Here is a 20,981-nt window from a genome sequence, read left to right as displayed (position 1 = left end):
TCCTTGCCACAGTGTTGTGATGGCAACTGTGATGGCTTGAAAAGGGGATTAGACAGATTTGTGGAGGAAAAGTCTTGATGGGTATGTATGTGCAACCTTCTGATTTCAGAAGTGGGTTACCGCAGAATGCCAGATGCACGAGAGTGGCAAGGATGCAGGAAGCAGGGGTCTTGTTGGCTTGAGTGGTCCCCAAGGCATCTGGTGGGCCACTGTGAGGAGATGCTGGAAGCTGGGCCTCCTCTGGTCTGCTCCAGCAGGGCTCTTCTTGTGTTCTTCTGCTCTCCTGGGCGAGGACAGCCAATTCAGCAGCACGTCTGAATGCCCAGCCCAATCCTAGATCAGGCCATAGGCCCATCTAGTCCAGCTTCCTGTATCTCACAGAGGCCCACCAAATGCCCCAGGGAGCACACCAGATAACAAGAGACCTCATCCTGGTGCCCTCCCTTGCATCTGGCATTCTGGCATTCTGACATAGCCCATTTCTAAAATCAGGAGGTTGCATACACACATCATGGCTTGTAACCCGTAATGGATTTTTCCTCCAGTAACTTGTCCAATTCCCTTTTAAGGGCATCCAGGCCAGATGCCATCACCACATCCTGTGGCAAAGAGTTCCACAGACCAACCACACACTGAGTAAAGAAATATTTTCTTTTGTCTGTCCTAACCCGCCCAACACTCAATTTTAGTGGATGTCCCCTGGTTCTGGTGTTATGTGAGAGTGTAAAGAGCATCTCCCTATCCACTCTGTCCATCCCCTGCATAATTTTGTATGTCTCAATCATGTCCCCCCTCAGGCGTCTCTTTTCTAGGCTGAAGAGGCCCAAAGGCCGTATCCTTTCCTCATAAGGAAGGAGCCCCAGCCCAGTAATCATCTTAGTCGCTCTCTTTTGCACCTTTTCCATTTCCAGTCAACTCCTTCCCAAGTGAACAAAAACCAGGCGGGTCAAAACAGCAGCAATAAACAGTGTTTTATTGTCATTTTCAAGGACAATGAACCCCCCCCCCCCCCAAAAAAAAGTGATAACATCAAAGGGAAAAACAGGTGACTGACAGAGGTGGGTTCAGCAACAGACCAAGGCCTCTCAACAGCACCCTCCTCCAAAGACTGGTTCCCAGACAGGAGCCTCTTCGGGGCTCTGAATGGCCAACACCAGGTGGGAGGACAAGACAACTCAGAGAAGTGCCAGTGTCCTCCCCACCCAGGCGGAGCCACCTGAGAGCCAGGGAGGGCTGAGCACTCTCTGAGGCCAACTTCCTGTGCTCATCCTGGAAGCTGCTTCCCAGAGGAGCAGATGGGGCTGAGGAAGAGACCCCCCACCTCCCAGTGCCACTGGCCATGAAAGGGCTTCCTCTGCTGTTACTGCACAGGCTGTGCCATCCTGCCCCCCCCCGGCAGGCTGTGGGTCAAAGGTCTGCCGTTGCTAGCAAGAACAGCCTCCGTACCCTGGTCCGGATCTGTCTGGTCTTGGCCCCGTAGATGAGGGGGTTGCACATGGGGGGCACCAGGAGGTACAGGATGGACAGGATGATGTGGACAGGGCGGGGGACACTGGCCAAAGCGGTGAGTCAAGTACATGAAGAGCCCCGGGATGTAGAAGATGAGGATGATGCTGATGTGCGCCCCACAGGTGCCAAAGGCCTTGTGCTGGGCCTCCCTGGATGGCAGCCTCAGCACTGCCTGGAGGATCAGTGCGCAGGAAGAGGAGATGCCCAGGATGTCCAAGCCTGACACTGTGAGGGAGAGGATCAGGCCATAGAGGTTGTTGGCACTGGTGTCCCCGCAGACTAGCTTCACGAGTGCCATGTGCTCGCAGTAGCAGTGGGGGGCAATGTTGGTGCAGAAGTGGCGGAAGCGTTTCACCAGCAGTGGGAAGGGGGCCACGATCAGCACCGCCCGCAGCACCAGTGCCAGGGTTGCTTTTGCGATGAGGCGGGTGGTCAGCACCACTGTGTACCTCAGCGGGGAGCAGATGGCCACGTAGCGGTCAAAGGCCATGGCCAGCAGCACCCCCGACTCCATGGCCGTGAAGGCGTGGATGAAGAACATCTGGGCCAGGCAGGCGCCAAAGCCAATCTCGCTGGCACCAAGCCAGAAGACGCTGAGCATCGTGGGCACGATGGAGGTGGAGAGACCCAGGTCAGTGATGGCCAGGACGGCAAGGAAGAACATGGGCTGGTGCAGGCTCCGGTCAGTCTCCACCACCAGAACGACAGTGACGTTCCCCACCAAGGCCAGGACGTACATGCAGCAGAGGGGGAGGGAGAGCCAGATCTGGGCAGCCTCCAGCTCTGGGATCCCAACCAGCTGGAAGGAGGAAGGAGGGATTTGACTGGCATTGCACATCTCTGCGACAAGCTGCAGGAGGGCCATGGTGGATTTGGGGGAAGGTGTGATTGGGGCAGGGAGCGGCCTGGTGCAGGAGCACTCCTACCCACAGGGAGAAGTTGTCCAGTGGTCTGCCGGCCTCCTCCAAAGGGCGGATTCAGCCATTCTCTTCCTCTCTTCTGGAGCCGGAAGTTCTGCTACATCCTGTGGGGAAGAACGGGCAGAGTAGCAGCAGCAACACTAGCAGAGGTGGCATGTTGTGTGCAGGTTTGCATTTGCCCCCACCAGGGCCCAGAAGCGCAAAGGCAGATGAGGGCAAGTGTCCAGCAAGAGGCCAGCACAGCAGCAGCAGCCCGCTGGGGTCACCACCACGCTAAAAGCCGCATAATGTCCTCTGCGTTCTGAGAGGCCTCAGGAGCTTCTGGGCTGCAGCTTCAGCACTGATGGCTCTTTGAGCTTGCGCTGTGGGTGTCGCTGGCCATGAGCGATGCAGCCCTCCAGGATTGGCCTGCAGTCTCCAGGCATCAGCAACCATCTCCAAGGGACTCCGAAAATCACCTGGAGGTTTCAGCCGGTTTCCCAGCATGACAACGTACTGGAAAAGCGGTTTCAGTCAGAGCCAGCCCTCCTAGTGCCTGCAGACACCCGAATGAAGGAGCCACGGCTCGTGCTCGGGTCCTTGGCAGCAGCAATCGTTTCCAGAGCCGCCGCAGCAGGAGGGTGTCCCAGGAATCTGCTGGTGAGGAGACAACTGTGTGGGTGAGTCTAAACCTGCTGGATGGAGCTTTGTTCCAGTCTCAGTCCAGGACAACATCTCACCCCCCACCCCTTGCCCCTGCCCAAGAGCAGCATCGAGCATCAGCACTGGGCTGCTCTTTCCCCCCATACTGGACCCTCCCTGATGCCTGGTGGCAGGCGGAAGTTGGACCCGCATGGCTTGGCAGCCCCCAGCACTGCCTGCCAGTCCCTGAGTCCTCTTCCCTGACCTGGACTTGAAACGTGACCTGCTGCCTGTACGCCAGCAAGGCCCCCAAGACAGTGGACAACAACCATTTCAAATCAGAAAAACCGAACAAGCAGAGAAGGACGGCAGCGAACAACCGTGAGCAGCAGCCCAAAAGGCACTCCGCTGGGTCTCTGCCAGGAGCCAAAGCCCAGAAGCCCCTTTGGCAAAATCAAATAAGTGGGACGTGGTCAGCCCTTGTTCCTTTCGAGGCAGAATCCTGGCAGTCGGAGCCACCACATCTGCAGTGGAAAAGCACCGCACCGGACTGCTGGCAGCCATTGGAAACAGACCAGACCCAAGCGGCTTTCCTCTGAGTCAGAACATTTGTTCGCAGAAAGCAGGCAGCAGAGTCACACTGTGCCAACATCAGTGGCAGCCTCTTTCAGTGCCCAGGGAGCCTCGCTGTGCCAGGGCAGGTGCATTCTTCTTGAGTTCAAAAAGGTGCCTCTCCTGTACCGGTCAGGACGCTGCTGAGCTAAACGGGGCATGCATGAGACCCACAGGCCCTACTCTGGCGTAACCACAATTCCTTTGCACTGAAGCCCACCCCAGCCTACTTTCCAAAATGTTTATCACAGAAACTGGCCTCGTGCTTAAGAATCCCTGTGAAATGAAACACATATGATTGACACGTTTGATTCATAAAAGTAAGGAGACCACGTTCACTTGAAGAAATGGTCGGCTTTGTTGCAGGACAGGACAAGGATCCGGGATAATTCTGGCAGGCTGGAGACACAAAGCGCTTCAAGGGGATCCTTGATACACAAAGGGATCGAGGTAAAGTTCTGCATTTGGGGACAAAAGCCAGAAGCACAGACTGGGGATACTTGCCTGGGGAGCAGTATGCGTGAAAACGGTTCCAGGCTTTTAAAGCGGACTTCTAGGTGTTCCACAGTTAAACTGAACAAGAGCAGGCAGTTTGATGCTGCGGCAAAGAAGGCAAATGTGGTTCTAGGCTGCATCAACGCTAGTCTAGTATCAAGAACCTGAGATGTATTCTGGTTTGGTCAGACCCCATCTGGAATGCTGTATCCAGGACTTGGCCCTGCAGCGCAAGAGGATCTTTGACAAATTGGTGGGAGGGAGCAGGACCAGAGCAGGACAAGGATGGTGAGGAGACAGGTTGAAGGAGCTGGCCATGTTTAGTTTGGGGAAGAGAAGGTGAACAGAGGACGTGGGATGTGAGGAGCAGTCATGTGGAAGAGGGGCCGGATTTGTTCTTGGTTGTTCTGGAGGGCAGGGCCAGGAAGGACAGGCTGGAATGGCAACAGAGGGGATTATGGTGACAGGAAGAACTTCCTGAGCTGGGGGTCGGTGGGACGGTCCTGCCTTGGAAGGCAAGAGAGACTCTTCATTGCTGCAAGTCGCTCAGCAGAGCCTGGAGGGGCAGGTCTAGGAAGTGTTGTGGCTGTGAAAGCCTGCGCCGGCAGGGGTGGACCGTGCAGGGCCCCCCCCCACTTCACGGTACAATGACCCTCCAGCCTTTGAGGCAGAGTTTAGGGATCCGGCCAGGACAGAACTCCTGGGAGCCAAGGAGGGCCGGAAGTCTCTCATGCCATGTGTATAAGCTGCCTGCCTGCCTCCCCCCCAGCTCTGCCCAGGGTATTGCCAGGGAGGGGCAGGACATCTCTCTAGACCTGCACTTGCCTTCGTGTCTGGGTTTGGAAGTGCAAGTTGACCACTTCGAGGCCACAGTGCAGACTGGCCTGAAATGATGTGCAAGGAGGCCCCTTGGGCAGTGGGGGGCGAAGGTGGTTCAGGAGCGGGAGGCAGGGCACCCGGGCCTTCTGCTGCTGCGGTGTCTTTTCTGCCTGCGCCAGGACAGCTCCAGCTGGGGTGGCTTTCCCCAGGCCAGCACTGAGGCTCTTGGCGCAGACTCACCCCTGCAGGAGGCAGCGGCAATGTCCAGGTGTGGTGGAGTCGTCACGCACCAGCCTCGGCAGCTTTATTGCAGAGGTGGCAGCATTTATGGGATATGCCGACAAGCCCCAGTGGACCCCTCCTCTCTCTGGACTGAGTGGAGTCTGGAGCGGGTCCAGGAAGCGAAGAACCCTGGAGGTTCCAGAGAGGCAGAGTGCACCATCCCTGTCAACCTGGCAGAACGAGGGGGTGGCGGTCTGGACGCTGGAGTGTGCAGGGCCACTTTGTGGGCCTCAGCGTCATATCAAGATGATAAGTTCTGTCTGATAGAACTTTAAATCCTTCAGCGTCTTTTTCTGTTTTAGGCAAGGGGACAAAAAACTCACTTTTTTCTGGTGTGAGAAAAAATTAAAACACTTTATTCGACCACAAAAGTTCATTTCTTTCTTTTTGATTTCAGAAGTATTTTACTTACCTCTTGCGGGTCTTGTGGCCACGGCTGCACGGCGCCAGATGGTGGGGCACAGGATTGGGCTGGGCATTCAGACATGCTGCTGAATTGGCTGTCCTCGCCCAGGAGAGCAGAAGAACACAAGAAGAGCCCTGCTGGAGAAGACCAGAGGAGGCCCAGCTTCCAGCATCTCCTCACAGTGGCCCACCAGATGCCTTGGGGACCACTCAAGCCAACAAGACCCCTGCTTCCTGCATCCTTGCCACTCTCGTGCATCTGGCATTCTGCGGTAACCCACTTCTGAAATCAGAAGGTTGCACATACATACCCATCAAGACTTGTAACCTGTGATGGACTTTTCCTCCACAAATCTGTCTAATCCCCTTTTCAAGCCATCACAGTTGCCATCACAACACTGTGGCAAGGAGTTTCACAGATTAATTATGCGCTGATTAAAGAAATATTTTATTTTCTCAGTTCTGACTCTCCCACTGCTCAATTTGAGTGGCTGTCCCCTGGTTCTGATGTTGCACAAGAAGGAAGAAAACTTATTTTTATCCACCCCATGCATGATTTTGTATCTCTCAGAGCACTAACCTACACTTGTCTTCTCAGAAGTAAATTCCAGTTTCTTCATTGGGGCTTACTCTCCTAAGAACATAAGAAGAATCCCACTGGATCAAAGGCCCATCTAATCCAGCTTCCTGTATCCCACAGTGGCCCTCCAAGTGCTTCAGGGAGCACACAAGACAACACATACAACCTGTGTCCTGGTGCCCTCCCCTGCACCTGGCAATTAGAGGCAGCCTACCTCTAAAATCAGGAGCTTGCAGATACAGGTCCAGCCTATTTATACACAGATTTTTTATACAGGGATTAGACTCAACACAAATGGCCCCTGCAAATGAGAAGGAATGTGCTGATCCCTGGAGAAGGGGAAAAATGCATCCCTTTAAAATCAGTTTAAAAAACTGACCAGTACTTTAACAATAGCCTCCTTAATGAGAGAGAGGGGGGGGCAGCTGGCTGACAATCCATCAATCCTCCTCTCTCCAGGTGACCCCTCCCTTCCCCCTGAGCACCTGAAAGAAAGGTGATCACTTTGCATTGGTGAAGGGAGGGGCTGAGTGAAGCTTTCTAAGCTCTTGGAGGAGGACTGGTTGATGGATTGTCTTCTTAATGACTTTTATCTTAGAGTCAAAAGGTCAGCAAGGCTGTTTTTAAATCACTGGAGCAAAGAAACTTTGCTTTTTAAATTGATTTGCTATAGTGCGTTTTTTGCCATCTAGTGCTTGGAACGGAACCCACGCGAATAATTAGTCTCAACTTGTACCTACCATGACTTGTAACCCATGATGAATGTTTCCTCCAGAAATTTGTCCAATCCCCTCTTAAAGGCATCTAGGCAAGATGCCATCACTACTTCTTGTGGCGAGGAATTCCACAGACTCATTACACTCTGGGTAAAGAAGTATTTTCTTCTGTCTGTCCTAACTCTCCCAACACTCAACTCTAGTGGATGTCCCCTGACTTCAGTGGATGCTCTCAGGAAAGCGTGCCTAGGATTGCAGCCTCAGGCACCTGTCTAGATTGAAGAGCCTCAAGTGCTGTAGCCTTTTCTCCCAAGGGAGGTGCCCCAACCCAGTGATAATTTTGGTTGCTCTCTTCTGCACCTTTTCCAGTTTCATCAAATCCTTTTGCGATGTGGACACAATACTCCAGATGAGGCCTTACCATCGATTTGAACAATGGCACAATATTGGCAGTTTTATTTTCAACCCTTTTAAAAATAATCCGTGCATGGAACTGGCCTTCTTCACTGCCGCCACACATTGGATCGACACTTTCATGGAGCTGTTCACCAGCACCCCAAGATCCTTCTCCTGATTTGTGACAGGCAGCTCAGAACCCATCGGTGTACATGTGACCTCATCCTGGTGCCCTCCCTTGCATTGGCATTCTGACATAGCCCATTTCTAAAATCAGGAGGTTGCACATGCACATCATGGCTTGTAACCCATAATGGATTTTTCCTCCAGAAATTTGTCTAATCCTCTCTTAAAGACATCTAGGTCAGATGCCATCACCACATCCTATGGCAAGGAGTTCCACACACTCGCTACACTCTTGAGTAAATAAATATTTTCTTTTGTCTGTCCTAATTCTCCCAACACTCAATTTTAGTGGATATTCCCTGGTTCTGGTGTTATGTGAGAGGGAAAAAAGCATCTCTTTATCCATCCCCTGCATAATTTTGTATGTCTCAATCATGTCCCCCCTCAGACATCTCTTGAAGAGCCGCAAACACTGTAGCCTTTCCTCATAGGGAAGGTGCCCCAGCCCGGTCATCCATTTTGGTTGCTCTCTTCTGCACCCTTTCCATTTCCACTGTGTCCTTTTTGAGATGTGGTGACCAGAACTGGACAGAATACTCCAGGTGTGGCCTTTGCATTGATTTGTACAATATGGGCGTAAACCACCCAACTGGATGGAGCCAGGACTTCATCCAACCAGCGGTTTCTTCCTTGTACCCGAGGATGCTGGGAGGTGCACTGTCTGTTCCGTCTCTGGAGAACTGCTGCTGTTTAGACAAAAACATGGCTTCTAGCCCTGCTGCTTGTGAGTGGGAAGGACCAGGTTGCTGGGAGAACAGAACTAGGATTCCCTTAACAACGTCAAGGCGGTTGCTTCACTTGCCCCATGCCTTGTGATGGTCCTTGCCCACAGCCCCCCTTAGGGATCCCTGCAAATCTTTGGGAGGGGCTTTGTCTGATCTTTTGCCTTTTCTCCCCCCCCCCCCCGGCCACATCCGGTTTCAAGCCAAGGGAGGCTTCTCCTGGCTGGTGCAGACTGCCAATTCAGACTGCCAGTCTTGCCACAATGGCCAGCACCTCTCCAGGGCTGAAGGAGTGAGGCCATGCCTGCCTGGGGATCACAGCCAAGTCACCACCCCACAAACGGATGTCAGGCACACCAAGGATGGGAACCAGCCTCCTTGACAAAATGGACACCACCCATCAGGAACAGCGGTTGCTTCCATTTTGGTCAGAAGACAGGACACTGCCTTGTGCCAACTGCCAAGGCAGCCCACAGAGGCTCCACCTTGTCAACTCCCCAGAGTTCAGGTGGTTTTTTTTCTCTCCGTCCCACCTGGAGATGCTGCCCATGACTGAACTCCTTCATACAAAGTGCAGCAACTCTACCCCTCCCCTGATAATTGGCCTTCCCTTTTTACTTTTTCAGAACCCCCCCCCCCCACGAAAAGATCTGCTAAGACTAACTTGTGCCACAGCATTTTATTATATTTATTTTGTGTGTCACCTTGAGTTGACTAAGTATATGGTGAATCAGAGTTGGAAGGGGCCCGCAAGGTCATCTAGTCCAGCCCTGTGCCTCAAGCAGGAAATTCTCCTAGAGCATCTCCAGTGGGTGCCTGTCAAGCCTCTGCTTGGAGATCTACAGTGAAGAAGAATCCATCACCTCCCCGGACAATCTGTTCTACTGCCAAACTGCCCTGAGCACCCAGAATTTCTTCCTGACGTCCACCCAGAACCTCCTCTCAGTTTTTACCCACTGGATCTAGTTCTGCTCTCGGAGGCAGTTGACAACAGATTTGTTCCTTCTTCTACAACCGTTCAGGCATTGAAGGAGCCCCACCACATCCCCTCCCAGCCTTCTCCAGGCTAAACATGCTGCATTCACCTCTCCTTGTAGGGCTTGTTCTCCAGCCCTCTGATTGTCCTTGTCACTCTTCGTGGAACCCACTCCAGTTTGACTGCATCTTTACTGAGATGTCAGTAATGTGTATATCTAAACCCTCTTGTCATATGTGTGTGTGTGTGTGTGTGTGTGTGTGTGTGTGTTTTCTCTGCTTTGCCTTTTAATTTGTGTTGCTGTCTGTTTTACAATGCACACATTTTCAAAAATGTGTTCAAAAAAAGGATGTGCAAATGAACTTCCTTCTGCCCCAATACAAAATCAAATACAATCAGTTCACAAATTACTATTATTATTAACAGTATTTATATACCGCTTTTCAACTAAAGTTCACAAAGCGGTTTATAGAGAAAAATCAAATAACTAAATGGCTCCCTGTCCCAAAAGGGCTCACAATCTAAAAAGATGCAAATGAATACCAGCAGATAGCCTCTAGAACAGACAGTGCTGGGGTGAGTTACTCTCCCCCTGCTAAAAAAAGGAGCACCCAAATTGTCCACACCAAATCTTCAGCCCTGACCTAGCTGCAGAGCGATACACATGCCTAAAGAAGCTGTGGTGCTTGAGGCACCTGCTGGCTCAAGAACTGTGGCTGTCAAGTGGATGCACACTCAGACAGACAACAAGTGTAACTTGTAACCACACTTCTGCTGAGAACATAAGAACATAAGAACAGCCCCACTGGATCAGGCCATAGGCCCATCTAGTCCAGCTTCCTGTATCTCACAGCGGCCCACCAAATGCCCCAGGGAGCACACCAGATAACAAGAGACCTCATCCTGGTGCCCTCCCCTGCATCTGGCATTCTGACTTAACCCATTCCTAAAATCAGGAGGTTGCGCATACTCATCATGGCTTGTACCCCATAATGGATTTTTCCTCCAGAAACTCGTCCAGTCCCCTTTTAAAGGCGTCTAGGCTAGACGCCAGCACCACATCCTGTGGCAAGGAGTTCCACAGACCGACCACGCGCTGAGTAAAGAAATATTTTCTTTTGTCTGTCCTAACTCTCTCAACACTCAATTTTAGTGGATGTCCCCTGGTTCTGGTATTATGTGAGAGTGTAAAGAGCATCTCCCTATCCACTCTGTCCATCCCCTGCATAATTTTGTATGTCTCAATCATGTCCCCCCTCAAGCGTCTCTTTTCTAGGCTGAAGAGGCCCAAACGCCGTAGCCTTTCCTCATAAGGAAGGTGCCCCAGCCCCGTAATCATCTTAGTCGCTCTCTTTTGCACCTTTTCCATTTCCACTATGTCTTTTTTGAGATGCGGCGACCAGAACTGGACACAATACTCCAGGTGTGGCCTTACCATCGATTTGTACAACGGCATTATAATACTAGCCGTTTTGTTCTCAATACCCTTCCTAATGATCCCAAGCATAGAATTGGCCTTCTTCACTGCCACCGCACATTGGGTCGACACTTTCATCGACCTATCCACCACCACCCCAAGATCTATCTCCTGATCTGTCACAGACAGCTCAGAACCCATCAGCCAATATCTAAAGTTTTGATTTTTTGCCCCAATGTGCATGACTTTACACTTACTGACATTGAAGCGCATCTGCCATTTTGCTGCCCATTCTGCCAGTCTGGAGAGATCCTTCTGGAGCTCCTCACAATCACTTCTGGTCTTTACCACTCGGAAAAGTTTGGTGTTGTCTGCAAACTTAGCCACTTCACTGCTCAACCCTGTCTCCAGGTCATTTATGAAGAGGTTGAAAAGCACCGGTCCCAGGACAGATCCTTGGGGCACACCGCTTTTCACCTCTCTCCATTGTGAAAATTGCCCATTGACACCCACTCTCTGCTTCCTGGCCTCCAACCAGTTCTCAATCCACGAGAGGACCTGTCCTCTAATTCCCTGACTGTGGAGTTTTTTCAGTAGCCTTTGGTGAGGGACCGTGTCAAATGCCTTCTGAAAGTCCAGATATATAATGTCCACGGGTTCTCCCGCATCCACATGCCTGTTGACCTTTTCAAAGAATTCTATAAGGTTCGTGAGGCAAGACTTACCCTTACAGAAGCCATGCTGACTCTCCCTCAGCAAGGCCTGTTCGTCTATGTGTTTTGAGATCCTATCTTTGATGAGGCATTCCACCATCTTACCCGGTATGGATGTTAGGCTGACCGGCCTATAGTTTCCTGGGTCCCCCCTCTTTCCCTTTTTAAAAATAGGTGTGACATTTGCTATCCTCCAATCTTCTGGCACCGTGGCAGTTTTTAGGGACAAGTTGCATACCTTAGTCAAGAGATCTGCAACTTCATTCTTCAATTCCTTAATAACCCTTGGGTGGATGCCATCAGGGCCCGGTGACCTATTGATCTTTAATTTATCAATGAGGTCTGAAACATCTTCTCTTTTAACCTCTATCTGACTTAACTCCTAGGAGTTAAGGTTAGGAGGGGCCGTTCGGGCAGCGGTATCTGCCCGAGGTCTTCTGCCGTGAAGACAGATGCAAAGAACTCATTTAATTTCTCTGCCATCTCTAAGTCTCCTTTTATCTCCCCTTTCCCTCCCTCACCATCCAGAGGGCCAACCGCTTCTCTGGCGGGTTTCCTGCTTCTAACATATTTGAAGAAGCTTTTATTATTCCCCTTAATGTTGCTGGCCATGCGTTCCTCATAGTCTCACTTGGCCTCCCGTATCACCTTTTTACATTTCTTTTGCCACAGTATATGTTCCTTTTTATTCTCCTCATTAGGGCAAGACTTCCATTTACAGAAGGAAGCTTTCTTGCCCTTCACAGCCTCTCTAACTTGGCTGGTTAGCCATGCGGGCACCCTCCTGGATTTAGTGGAACCCTTCTTTCTTTGCAGTATACACCTCTGCTGGGCCTCTATTACTGTTGTTTTAAGCAGCCTCCATGCACTCTGGAGAGATTGGACTCTTTTTACCCTCCCTTTCAACCTCCTTCTAACCAGCCTCCTCATCTGAGGGAAGTCCGCCCGTCGGAAGTCAAGGGTTTTTGTTAGAGATTTGCCTGGTATTCTTCCCCCAGCGTGCACGTCAAAACGGATCGCAGCATGATCACTGTTCCCCAATGGCTCAGTAACGTTTACATCTCTAACCAGGTCCTGCATACCGCACAAAATTAAATCCAGAGTCACCTGTCCTCTGGTGGGCTCCATGACTAGCTGCTCTAAGCCACAGTCATTTAGCACGTCAAGAAATCCGGTTTCCTTATCGTGACCAGAACACAAATTGACCCAGTCAATATGAGGATAATTGAAGTCCCCCATGATTACAACCCTGTCCCTCCTTGTCACCTCCCTGATCTGTTTCCTCATTTCAAGGTCCCCATCCGATTTCTGGTCTGGAGGACGATAGCACGCCCCCAGTATTACATCGCTGCACAAGCCTGGTAATTTAACCCACAGAGATTCTACGGTGGAGTCGGACCCACCTTCAATCTCTACTTTGCTGGATTCTATCCCTTCCTTAACATAAAGGGCCACCCCACCTCCAACACGCCCCTGCCTGTCCCTCCTGTAGAGTTTATAGCCCGGGATTGCGGTATCCCACTGATTCTCCGCATTCCACCAGGTTTCCGTTATGCCCACTATGTCAATGTTTTCCCTTGTCACCAGACAGTCCAGTTCTCCCATCTTTGCTCGGAGACTTCGGGCAATCGCATAAAAGCATTTGTACATGGAATGCCCCAGGATGGGCTGCTTATGCACTCCTTTGTCCCCACATCCTCTCACTGAGCCAAACCATCTATCACATCCCATCACGCTACCATTCCCCATTTCTTCTCCTACTCTGCCTTTGTCTTGTCTGCCTCTGCCCTCCCCATAGGGATGAGGAGTCCCGGACCGGATGCCCCTCGGCTCCTGTCGGCCTTCCCCCAGGGATCAGTTTAAAAGCTGCTCTGCCACCTTTTTAATGTTATGCGCCAGCAGTCTGGTTCCATTCTGGTTCAAATGGAGCCCGTCCCTCTTGTACAGGCCCCGCTTGTCCCAAAACGTTCCCCTGAGATCCAGGCACTGGGCACCACATAAGTACTGCAGACCAGTAGCACTTGCTGGCACTTTCTGTAGAAACACCAAACACCAGTCTTGGGTAGAGGACAATTAATGGTTTCATTGAAGGGCTCGTTTACAATCGCAGGTGGGGGGGGATCACAAAACAAAACTGAGGCAATAAACAGATGCAACCAAAGCACTAGACCAGCAATTTTATTATTATTAACAGTATTTCTATACTGCTTTTCATTGAAAAGTTCACAAAGTGGTTGACAGAGAGAAATCCAACAACTGATGGCTCCCTGTCCCAGAAGGGCTCACAATCTAAGAGTATGCAAAAGAAGATCAGCAGACAGCCACTCGAAAAGATGCTGCTGGGGTGAGGTGGGCCAGTTACTCTCCCTCTGCTAAATAAAAGAGGAGCACCCACTTGGAAAGTGCCTCTTACCCAGTTAGTTTACCCGGTTTTCAGTCTTTTTCATCTTCTGGCACACTGAGAAGGCACTAAAATTGTCAAGGCACACCATCAGTTTTCTGACAATTGACAAGTCAGGCTGCAATCCTGGCTGGGGATTCACATCCCCCAATAGCCCTAATAATATAGTCAGTCCCCGACATATGCAGGTGTTCCATGCCTGGAACCCCCACAGATGCCAAAATTCGCAGGTAACAGGACCAGTGGGTGGCGCCGTAGAGGACCTCCACACGTGACCAAAGTGCCCTCTGCATCTGGAGAGGTGTTCTGAAGTACAGGGAGGCCCCTCGCAGCCTCCCTGCATCTCAGAAGATCTCCAGTCACATCTGGAGGGTACAGGTCGACCCTCCAGATGTGGGTTGAGGACCTGCCTTGAGTTGAATCTGTGCATTCTGAACTCACAGATAAGGACCCACCTGTGTGTGACTCTCCCCCAAACTCCTGTGGCACATCTGCAGACCATTCATGGCACATCAATGTGCCGCAGCACAGTAGTTGAAAACTGCTGCACAAGAAGGTCATCTCTTTGCCCTGCTGTCCTGTGAAGGGGGGAGAAAGGTGACCATCAGTCTTTGTGTGGAGCAGCTAGGCCTGGGGGGAGGGAGAGGGAGAAAGAGAGAGTTCTGCAAGGGGATAAGACAGGAACGTGATGGGTCTCGACTCCGTGAAAGCAAAAGGAAACGGAATCCAGCCCAGACAGGCTTTCCTGCCTCTGCCGCCTTGCAAGGTGTGTGCCTGCTCTGGGCAGGGTTACGCTCCCCTTAAAGGACCAGGCCTGCAACTTGCAGAGGCACCTGGAACCAGCCTTAGAGAGGCTATCCAGACCCCAGCCATGGCCCAGCAGGCCTCTGCTCACTTTGGCTGGTGCACAGCTGCATCCATTCCTGACAGTCTGTCAGCCACTTAATTCTCTGTGCCCGACAGCCCAGGCCTGTCCTTGAGCAGATCTCCACAAATACAGTGCAAGGACACCCACCAGTGCAGAAGCTTGCCTGCCCGCCCGCCTGGATGCCAGTGCAACTCTGGATAAATGCCATGTGCCACTCATAGTCCAGTGCAGTTCCGCTGATGGAGAGGCCCAAACAGAGAGGAGACGGGACGTAACGTGGGAAGGACAAGGAGGAGTCCAACTCGCCTTCAGACATCTTCCAAAGCCCAAAACACCAACAACAGAGCTGGCTTAGGAAGGACTCCTCCCATAGGGAACCACGGGGAAGGGAAGCCACCAGAAAACCACTCCTCCCACCCCAGCCCCTTTCAGACAGTGGAGCACAGAATAGCCTGCACCTGGAGCAGCCAACCACCACATGCCATGCTCACCACTGAAGCCAGGGTGAGCTTGCCAGGGAGACTGCAGCTCAGAGGCAAAGGTTCGGTCTCCCAAAGGGGAGCGGTGGTGATGGGAACCCTGGCGAGAGGGCACTTGGCGCAAAAAGGGCGCACTTTGCACAAATAACCTCTGGTCCCCTGTAGCAAGAGTGATACAATTACAAACATTCACCTGCCACAAGCTGGCCATGCGCACATGTAGGGATGGGCTGACTGATGCTGCTTCCTGCATTCTCCTCCAGCCACTGGAGAAAGGGCACCTCTGGCAGACGTTGATGTCCATTCTTTGTCAATGGATCCTCTCCTCGTCCCCAGAGACTGGCCTCTCTCTGCTTTGGCACCAACTGTGAAGGGCTCCTCCGTATCGGGGGCTGCCTTATGCCTTGGCCACTTTCCCCTCGGAAGGGCGGGCCTGGCCCTCCACATCCTGCTCCAGGGAACCACATGCACGCCCCCCCCCCCCCAGTAGCATTTCCTTGGTTCCTGCCACGGGTGTTTCTGGCCAGTCCTGCAGCAGGCAGGAGCCCTGCTGACGAGGGCAAGTCCCTTGGCTGGGCTCAGCCTTGTCTCACCAGGCTGTGCCTTTGGGGCCCTGATGAGACTCCCAGCCTGTGCCTTATCCCAGCCCCTCCCCAGACAGGGGTTCCTTCCAGCAGCTGGAGATGTTGCAATTGAAGACTCTGCTGTGTCTGCATGTTTGACTGCACCCTGCTCTGAAGTAGGACATAGCCTGGTTCTTACCTAACATCTACATGCATAGGCTTGAGCTCACAGGCTACAATCCTACCCACACTTTCCTGAGAGTAAGCCCCATTGACCACAATAGGACTTCCTTCCAAGTAGATTCACTTGGTGGAACAGGACTGGCTCCTCCTTATTTTATTTTAATTATTTATAATTATTTATTTAATTTGCTTGATGATGTCACTTCTGGCCATGACATCTAATGGGTCCTGGACATACCCTCATTCTAAAAAGTGTGTCCCAGTGCTAAAAGTTTGAGAACTGCTGCAATAAGTTGTTAGTAAGTTGACACTGGGTGTGTGTGTGTGTGTGTGTGTGTGTGTGTGTGTGTGTGTGTGTGTGTGTGTACAAGTTTTCAAACTCACTAAAATCAGAGTTTGGAGGAATAATCCCATCATGTTATATATCAATCAATGCATAATTTCATGCAGAACGCAATGAAACAAACCATGTTGAAATATCTGCGTTCTAACAAAAGGTACAGCCAAATAACCAGTGGGGGTGAGTGATGGTACATCACCATGCCAACCACCTGGGCCGTTGCCCCGTGTCATGCATATGTACAGTTTAGGCCTAGTAGCATGTAGAGCCCAAACCAAACTAAACCAGTAACAGAGAAGCGGCTTGCAGTTCCTAGCTGCAAGGATGTGCGTAACAACAGCCAACAGAATTTACAACTCCATGGAAGGTCATAATGTAGCACCTGTGCAGACAGAAAGGGGCCCATCAAGGATGGAATGCAGCTGTAGGGACGGGAGGGCTGAGAGGGCTAGCGTCCAGCCCCACTTTGGGAAGATTCTGTCCCCAAGAGTTCTGATTGGACAGTTTAAATAAGTACAGAGTGACCTCCATCCTGTTAGCATGAGATGTATAAGAACAAAGCCCAAAGGGGGTGTCGGGTCTCTTTTTTGGGGGGAAAGGGTGGGTGCAACATCCTGCAGGGAGAGCCTGGTCCACCAGGGCCATGTGGCCTCATAGGTAACCTGGAGGAAAGATCTACAAAAGAAAGCTGACCCAGGTAAGAGTTAGGGAATAATAGAGATAGCCAGCTAGCTTTGTTATTTTAATGCTGATATGTTTCCTAGAAGTTTTGCGCCTCTGGCATTTGCTGCCTTTTGTAACTTATGTAACCCTACCTACTTAATAAAGTAAAAATCCTTTTACTGAGTTGTTTGGGGACAAAGGTTCAGAATCAGCAAGCTACCAAATACTCATTGAGGTCTAGTAACTTGAGGACTGAGGCTTTAATTGGAGAAAGTGCTCAGTGCCTGCAAGGGATAGAATTAAGCCTAGAGGGTCTCAGTGTCCCTGAACCGAGACACTGGCACATACAGGGTGGTGGCAGTACTACCGAACAGGGGTCCTTGAGGGCTCTAGGGTTCGAGAACCAAGAACTCTAAGCACCCCAAAACCCTGGGAGTGTACAACACCCCGCTCACTGCATGGGGTGACGCGGAGGCCTCCCGCACCAGGTAATGCGAATCCTAGTGACGCCACTGGTAGGGATTTTTACAAGTGAAGAAAGGTTCTATCTTTCAAGAACCGCACAACATTTCAGATGGATCTTTTGTGGCCTGTTATCACTTTCTGGCCTCCAGATTCCTCCCACGCAGGCTGACGAGCAGCTCCTTCCTCTCTCCAAAGAGCAGGTGGAATAACTCAGCTAGACTTGTCAGCTGCTTCAAGGTCTCGCCATTCACGGTGCCGGTGGCCTCGAACTGGCGACCTTTGGATGTTATCTTCAGGCAAATGGAGGCTCAACCCTCTAGACCAGACCTCCTGCCCCAGGAGCAGAAGAGTCTGGCTGCTGATTCATTCATTTGCCCCCAAAGGACCAGAAGAGTCTGGCTGCTGGTTCAGGGGCAAGGGGACTGTTTGTTCCAGCACCCTGATGCCCCAGGAAGGCCCTGCCCCAGCTGTGAAGGTGGTTGCTGTGCTTTGCTTGGCCTTCATCCAGCCACGCTGTCAATCAGCAGCCAGCAGGTCCTCGCCTTTCTTGTTGCAGCAGGCTGGGGAGCCAAGCAAGGTGTTTCCACCCCGTCCGGTTCAGCCGCCTCCTTCAACAGCTGCGGGGGTGTGCGTTTGCTGCACAGAGACCTACGGAGTGCAAAGCTTGCTTGCTCACTCTCACTCTCAGTGCAGCCAGGGACCAGCTTGCCCAGTCCCTGCTGTGCTGCTTTGAAACGTGTCTCTCTGGGAGCTGCTGGGGCACCATGAGTGTTGGAGGACTATCTCCCACCCAGCCAGCCACGGCTGCTGTGCAAGCCATTACCGATCAGGTAAGGTGGCTGCCCCGGGTCCTGCCAAAGACAGGGAGAGCTTCAGAGACGGAGCCACCATTTGCCCGCTGCCCACTGCTGAGCTCAAGCCTGCTTCATCCAAGTTCAAGCGGGCAGCAGAACTGGGCTCCTCCAGGCGTCACCTGTGCAAAACAGCCCCCTCAAGTCCTCCGGAGGGGCACAGGAGCTCCCCACCTCCCACTGGAGAGCCTTGGGTAACCCTGGAAGGAGCCAAACCACTCTGTGCCACCCCTGAACCTCAGCTGGCAGGCCACGGTCTCATGTGCTTTGTGCTTGTGAGAAGAACGCCAGCAGTTTTTGCTTCTTCCTGCCCCAGGTGAGGAGCCAGCTGGAGTCCAGAGAGAACCAGACCTTCGCCATCCTCTGGGCGATTGAGTACAGAACACAGGTGGTCGCCGGCAACAACTACTTCATCAAGGTCAGTGGCTGGGGATAGAACTGGTAGCCGGCTGGGCCCAAAGGCTGCCCTTCAGAGGGTGGGGTGGGGGTCTCAGCCTCCTCCATCCCGAATGACCTGACTCCGTTGCCTGAATGCCCAGTTCCAGCCTCTGCTGCTTCCCACCGGAGGAAACTACGCAAGAGAGACCAGGTCACTGGACGCCCCCTCCCACTAACCACTCACAGCAGGCATTCAGGCCCCATCAATTCCCCCCCCCCAGAAGGGGGCGACAAGGATTGATTCCCGTGTTTCCACAGAGCAAGGATAAGAGTCCTGCAAAACTGGGCAGGCATCAGAAGCCACAACTCAGGAGCAGAACTTGAGAGCTGCTCTCAGGGGCTTTCTGACCCACGCGACTCATGCCCAAGGCTCCCTCCCCACCCCAAAGGGAATGGTGGACTGTCCAACTCCGTCCGCGCACCTCTGCTGCTGGCGCAGGTGGAGGGGACCTGGCCCCAGCCCCCCCCCCGTGCCCTGGGTGCTGCTTATCTCGCCCCCTCCCTGCTGCCACTCCTGTCCTTTTCCACTGGGGACCGCGTGGCAGCTGCATGCGTCTGAGGCGGGGCAGCACTTTCCAGGCATTCCATTTGCTCCTCACGCTATCCAGCTTTTTCCCAATGCGGGGGAGGGGATTTGGCTCATGTCCAAATTGGGGTCCTTTCCCCGACTGGTTTCCCAGTAATGGAGCAGGGCCAAGGGAGTGGAGGAGTCTCTGGCCTTCAGGGAAGGAGTGTGTGGCTGAGGCTGGATCCTTCAGCTCAGTGGGCAGCTCTGTGCTGGCCCCTTTCCTAGGTAGCCAGAGGGGGGAGCTCCAGGGGCAGGCTACCGCCCCTTTCCAGCGTGTGGCTTCCTCCTCCTTGCAGGTCCAGTACGGCGATGGCACACACAGCTACGCCCACCTGCGCGTCTTCCAAGCCCTGCCGGTCAACGGGGGGCAGGTGGAGCTGCAGGGCTGCCAGCTGCGCCACACCAGGACAGACCCCCTCACCTACTTCTAGCAGCCACCAATAAAAAGGAAGACCAGACAGCATCTCTGTGGTGGTGGAGCTGGCCCAGTAAACGGAGAAAAGGCAGCAGCCTGGGGGAGTCCATCACGGGGAGAGCCAGGCCCTGGCACCCAAGTGAGGGGGCGTCAAGGGGGTGGAGAAGCCAAAACCACAGGTGGTCCTCCACTGCTGCCCAGCTAGCTGCCTTCTAACCACAGCGATGTGCCACAGAGGCCCCTGCACCAGGGACTGCAGGAACCAGCACCCAGAGAGAGCCCCACTGCCCTGCTTGGCACCACAAGTTGCGTGGTCCAGTCACAGCAGCAGCAGCCGCCACCTGTGGGCTTTTGCTCCAGGGACACAGAGGCTGCCACACCAGAGCCCAGGGGAGCCAGGTCCCCAATATCCCTGGAAGGGCTTTGGGGGTGGGGAGCCACTACCGCGAGAGGGAGAAGCTGACCTGGGGGCGCCTCTGGGACTGGGGAAAGGTAAGGAGGAGCTTGCCTCCTCTGGCTCGGGGACGGGCTGCTGGTGCAGTGCTCTCTGCAAGGGGCCTCCCTGCTGGCATTTGGCTCTGGTCTGCAATGGGGGCACTATCCGGAGGGATCGGGGCCACAGAGAAGCACTGGCCCAGCCCGGGCTTGGGGCTGCCACAGTTCACTAAGGAGGCCGCTGGGCCCTTTATGGGCAGAGTTGGTCCAAAGTAGCTCCTGAAACACCATGGCCTGCCGGCAACAAACTTCCACGCTGCTCTATTCCACGCCTTCCCTCTGCTTTTTGTCTCTGGAAGGAGGCCCAAAGTAGCCAACAGCAACACAGGAGGTACAATTAACTACAACAGTCCCAGGGACAAGGAGTTGCCACAGAAACTCGATTCAAAAGCCGAGTACTGGCACAGCACCAAGTGGCCGCCCATCGCATGGTAGGCTAATCTCCATTACCAACATTACAGCACCTTCGCACTCAGCACAAAGCGGAGAGCTTTAGAGCCCATCAGAGTTTGTGCAAAGACCCCCTGCCACACGGGAAGCAACCAGCTCAGCAGGCAGCAACACTCACCTGGGCACACCAGGAGGCACTGTCCTGGCGAGGGTGGGAGTGGCGCAAACACCTGGCTTCCACTCTGGGGTTCCAGGCAGAGCCCATGGCGCCCAAGTCCAGAGCCACCTCCCTACAACTGGCACCCCGGCCTGGCAGGTCGCTCTGTGGCCTTCAGAGCTGGGAGGGACGTGCATGTGGCCACTTTCTGCTGTGACTGCCAGCTCTGAAGAAAAGTGGCTATGCGGCTGGTTGCAGCACAGCTCCCATCACTCGAGGAGCAGCGGCAAGAGGCCTTTTCTGACAAAGGCCGCAAGGGGGAGCTGGTTTACTTTT

The 20,981-nt window shown here is 52.9% G+C and overlaps 2 protein-coding genes across 2 annotated transcripts; one reads left to right on the top strand and one right to left on the bottom strand.

The window, feature by feature from the left end:
- Window positions 1-1,407: 1,407 nt before the first annotated feature.
- Window positions 1,408-2,374, bottom strand: LOC136643874 (olfactory receptor 52W1-like). The gene is given in 2 exon segments (XM_066619288.1): window positions 1,408-1,540; window positions 1,542-2,374. Coding segments are annotated over 2 exon segments (966 nt in total).
- Window positions 2,375-18,095: 15,721 nt separating this feature from the next.
- On the top strand, window positions 18,096-19,619 carry LOC136646038 (cystatin-B-like). Its single transcript, XM_066622587.1, has 3 exons — window positions 18,096-18,161; window positions 18,499-18,600; window positions 19,485-19,619. Exons 1-3 carry the CDS (start codon window positions 18,096-18,098, stop codon window positions 19,617-19,619), a joined length of 303 nt encoding a protein of 100 aa, XP_066478684.1.
- The last annotated feature ends 1,362 nt before the right edge of the window (window positions 19,620-20,981 follow it).

The sequence above is a fragment of the Tiliqua scincoides genome, chromosome 3 (genome assembly GCF_035046505.1).
Source record: "Tiliqua scincoides isolate rTilSci1 chromosome 3, rTilSci1.hap2, whole genome shotgun sequence".
In the NCBI taxonomy this organism is placed as follows: Eukaryota; Metazoa; Chordata; class Lepidosauria; order Squamata; family Scincidae; genus Tiliqua; species Tiliqua scincoides.
This window is presented reverse-complemented; position numbering and strand designations above follow the sequence as displayed.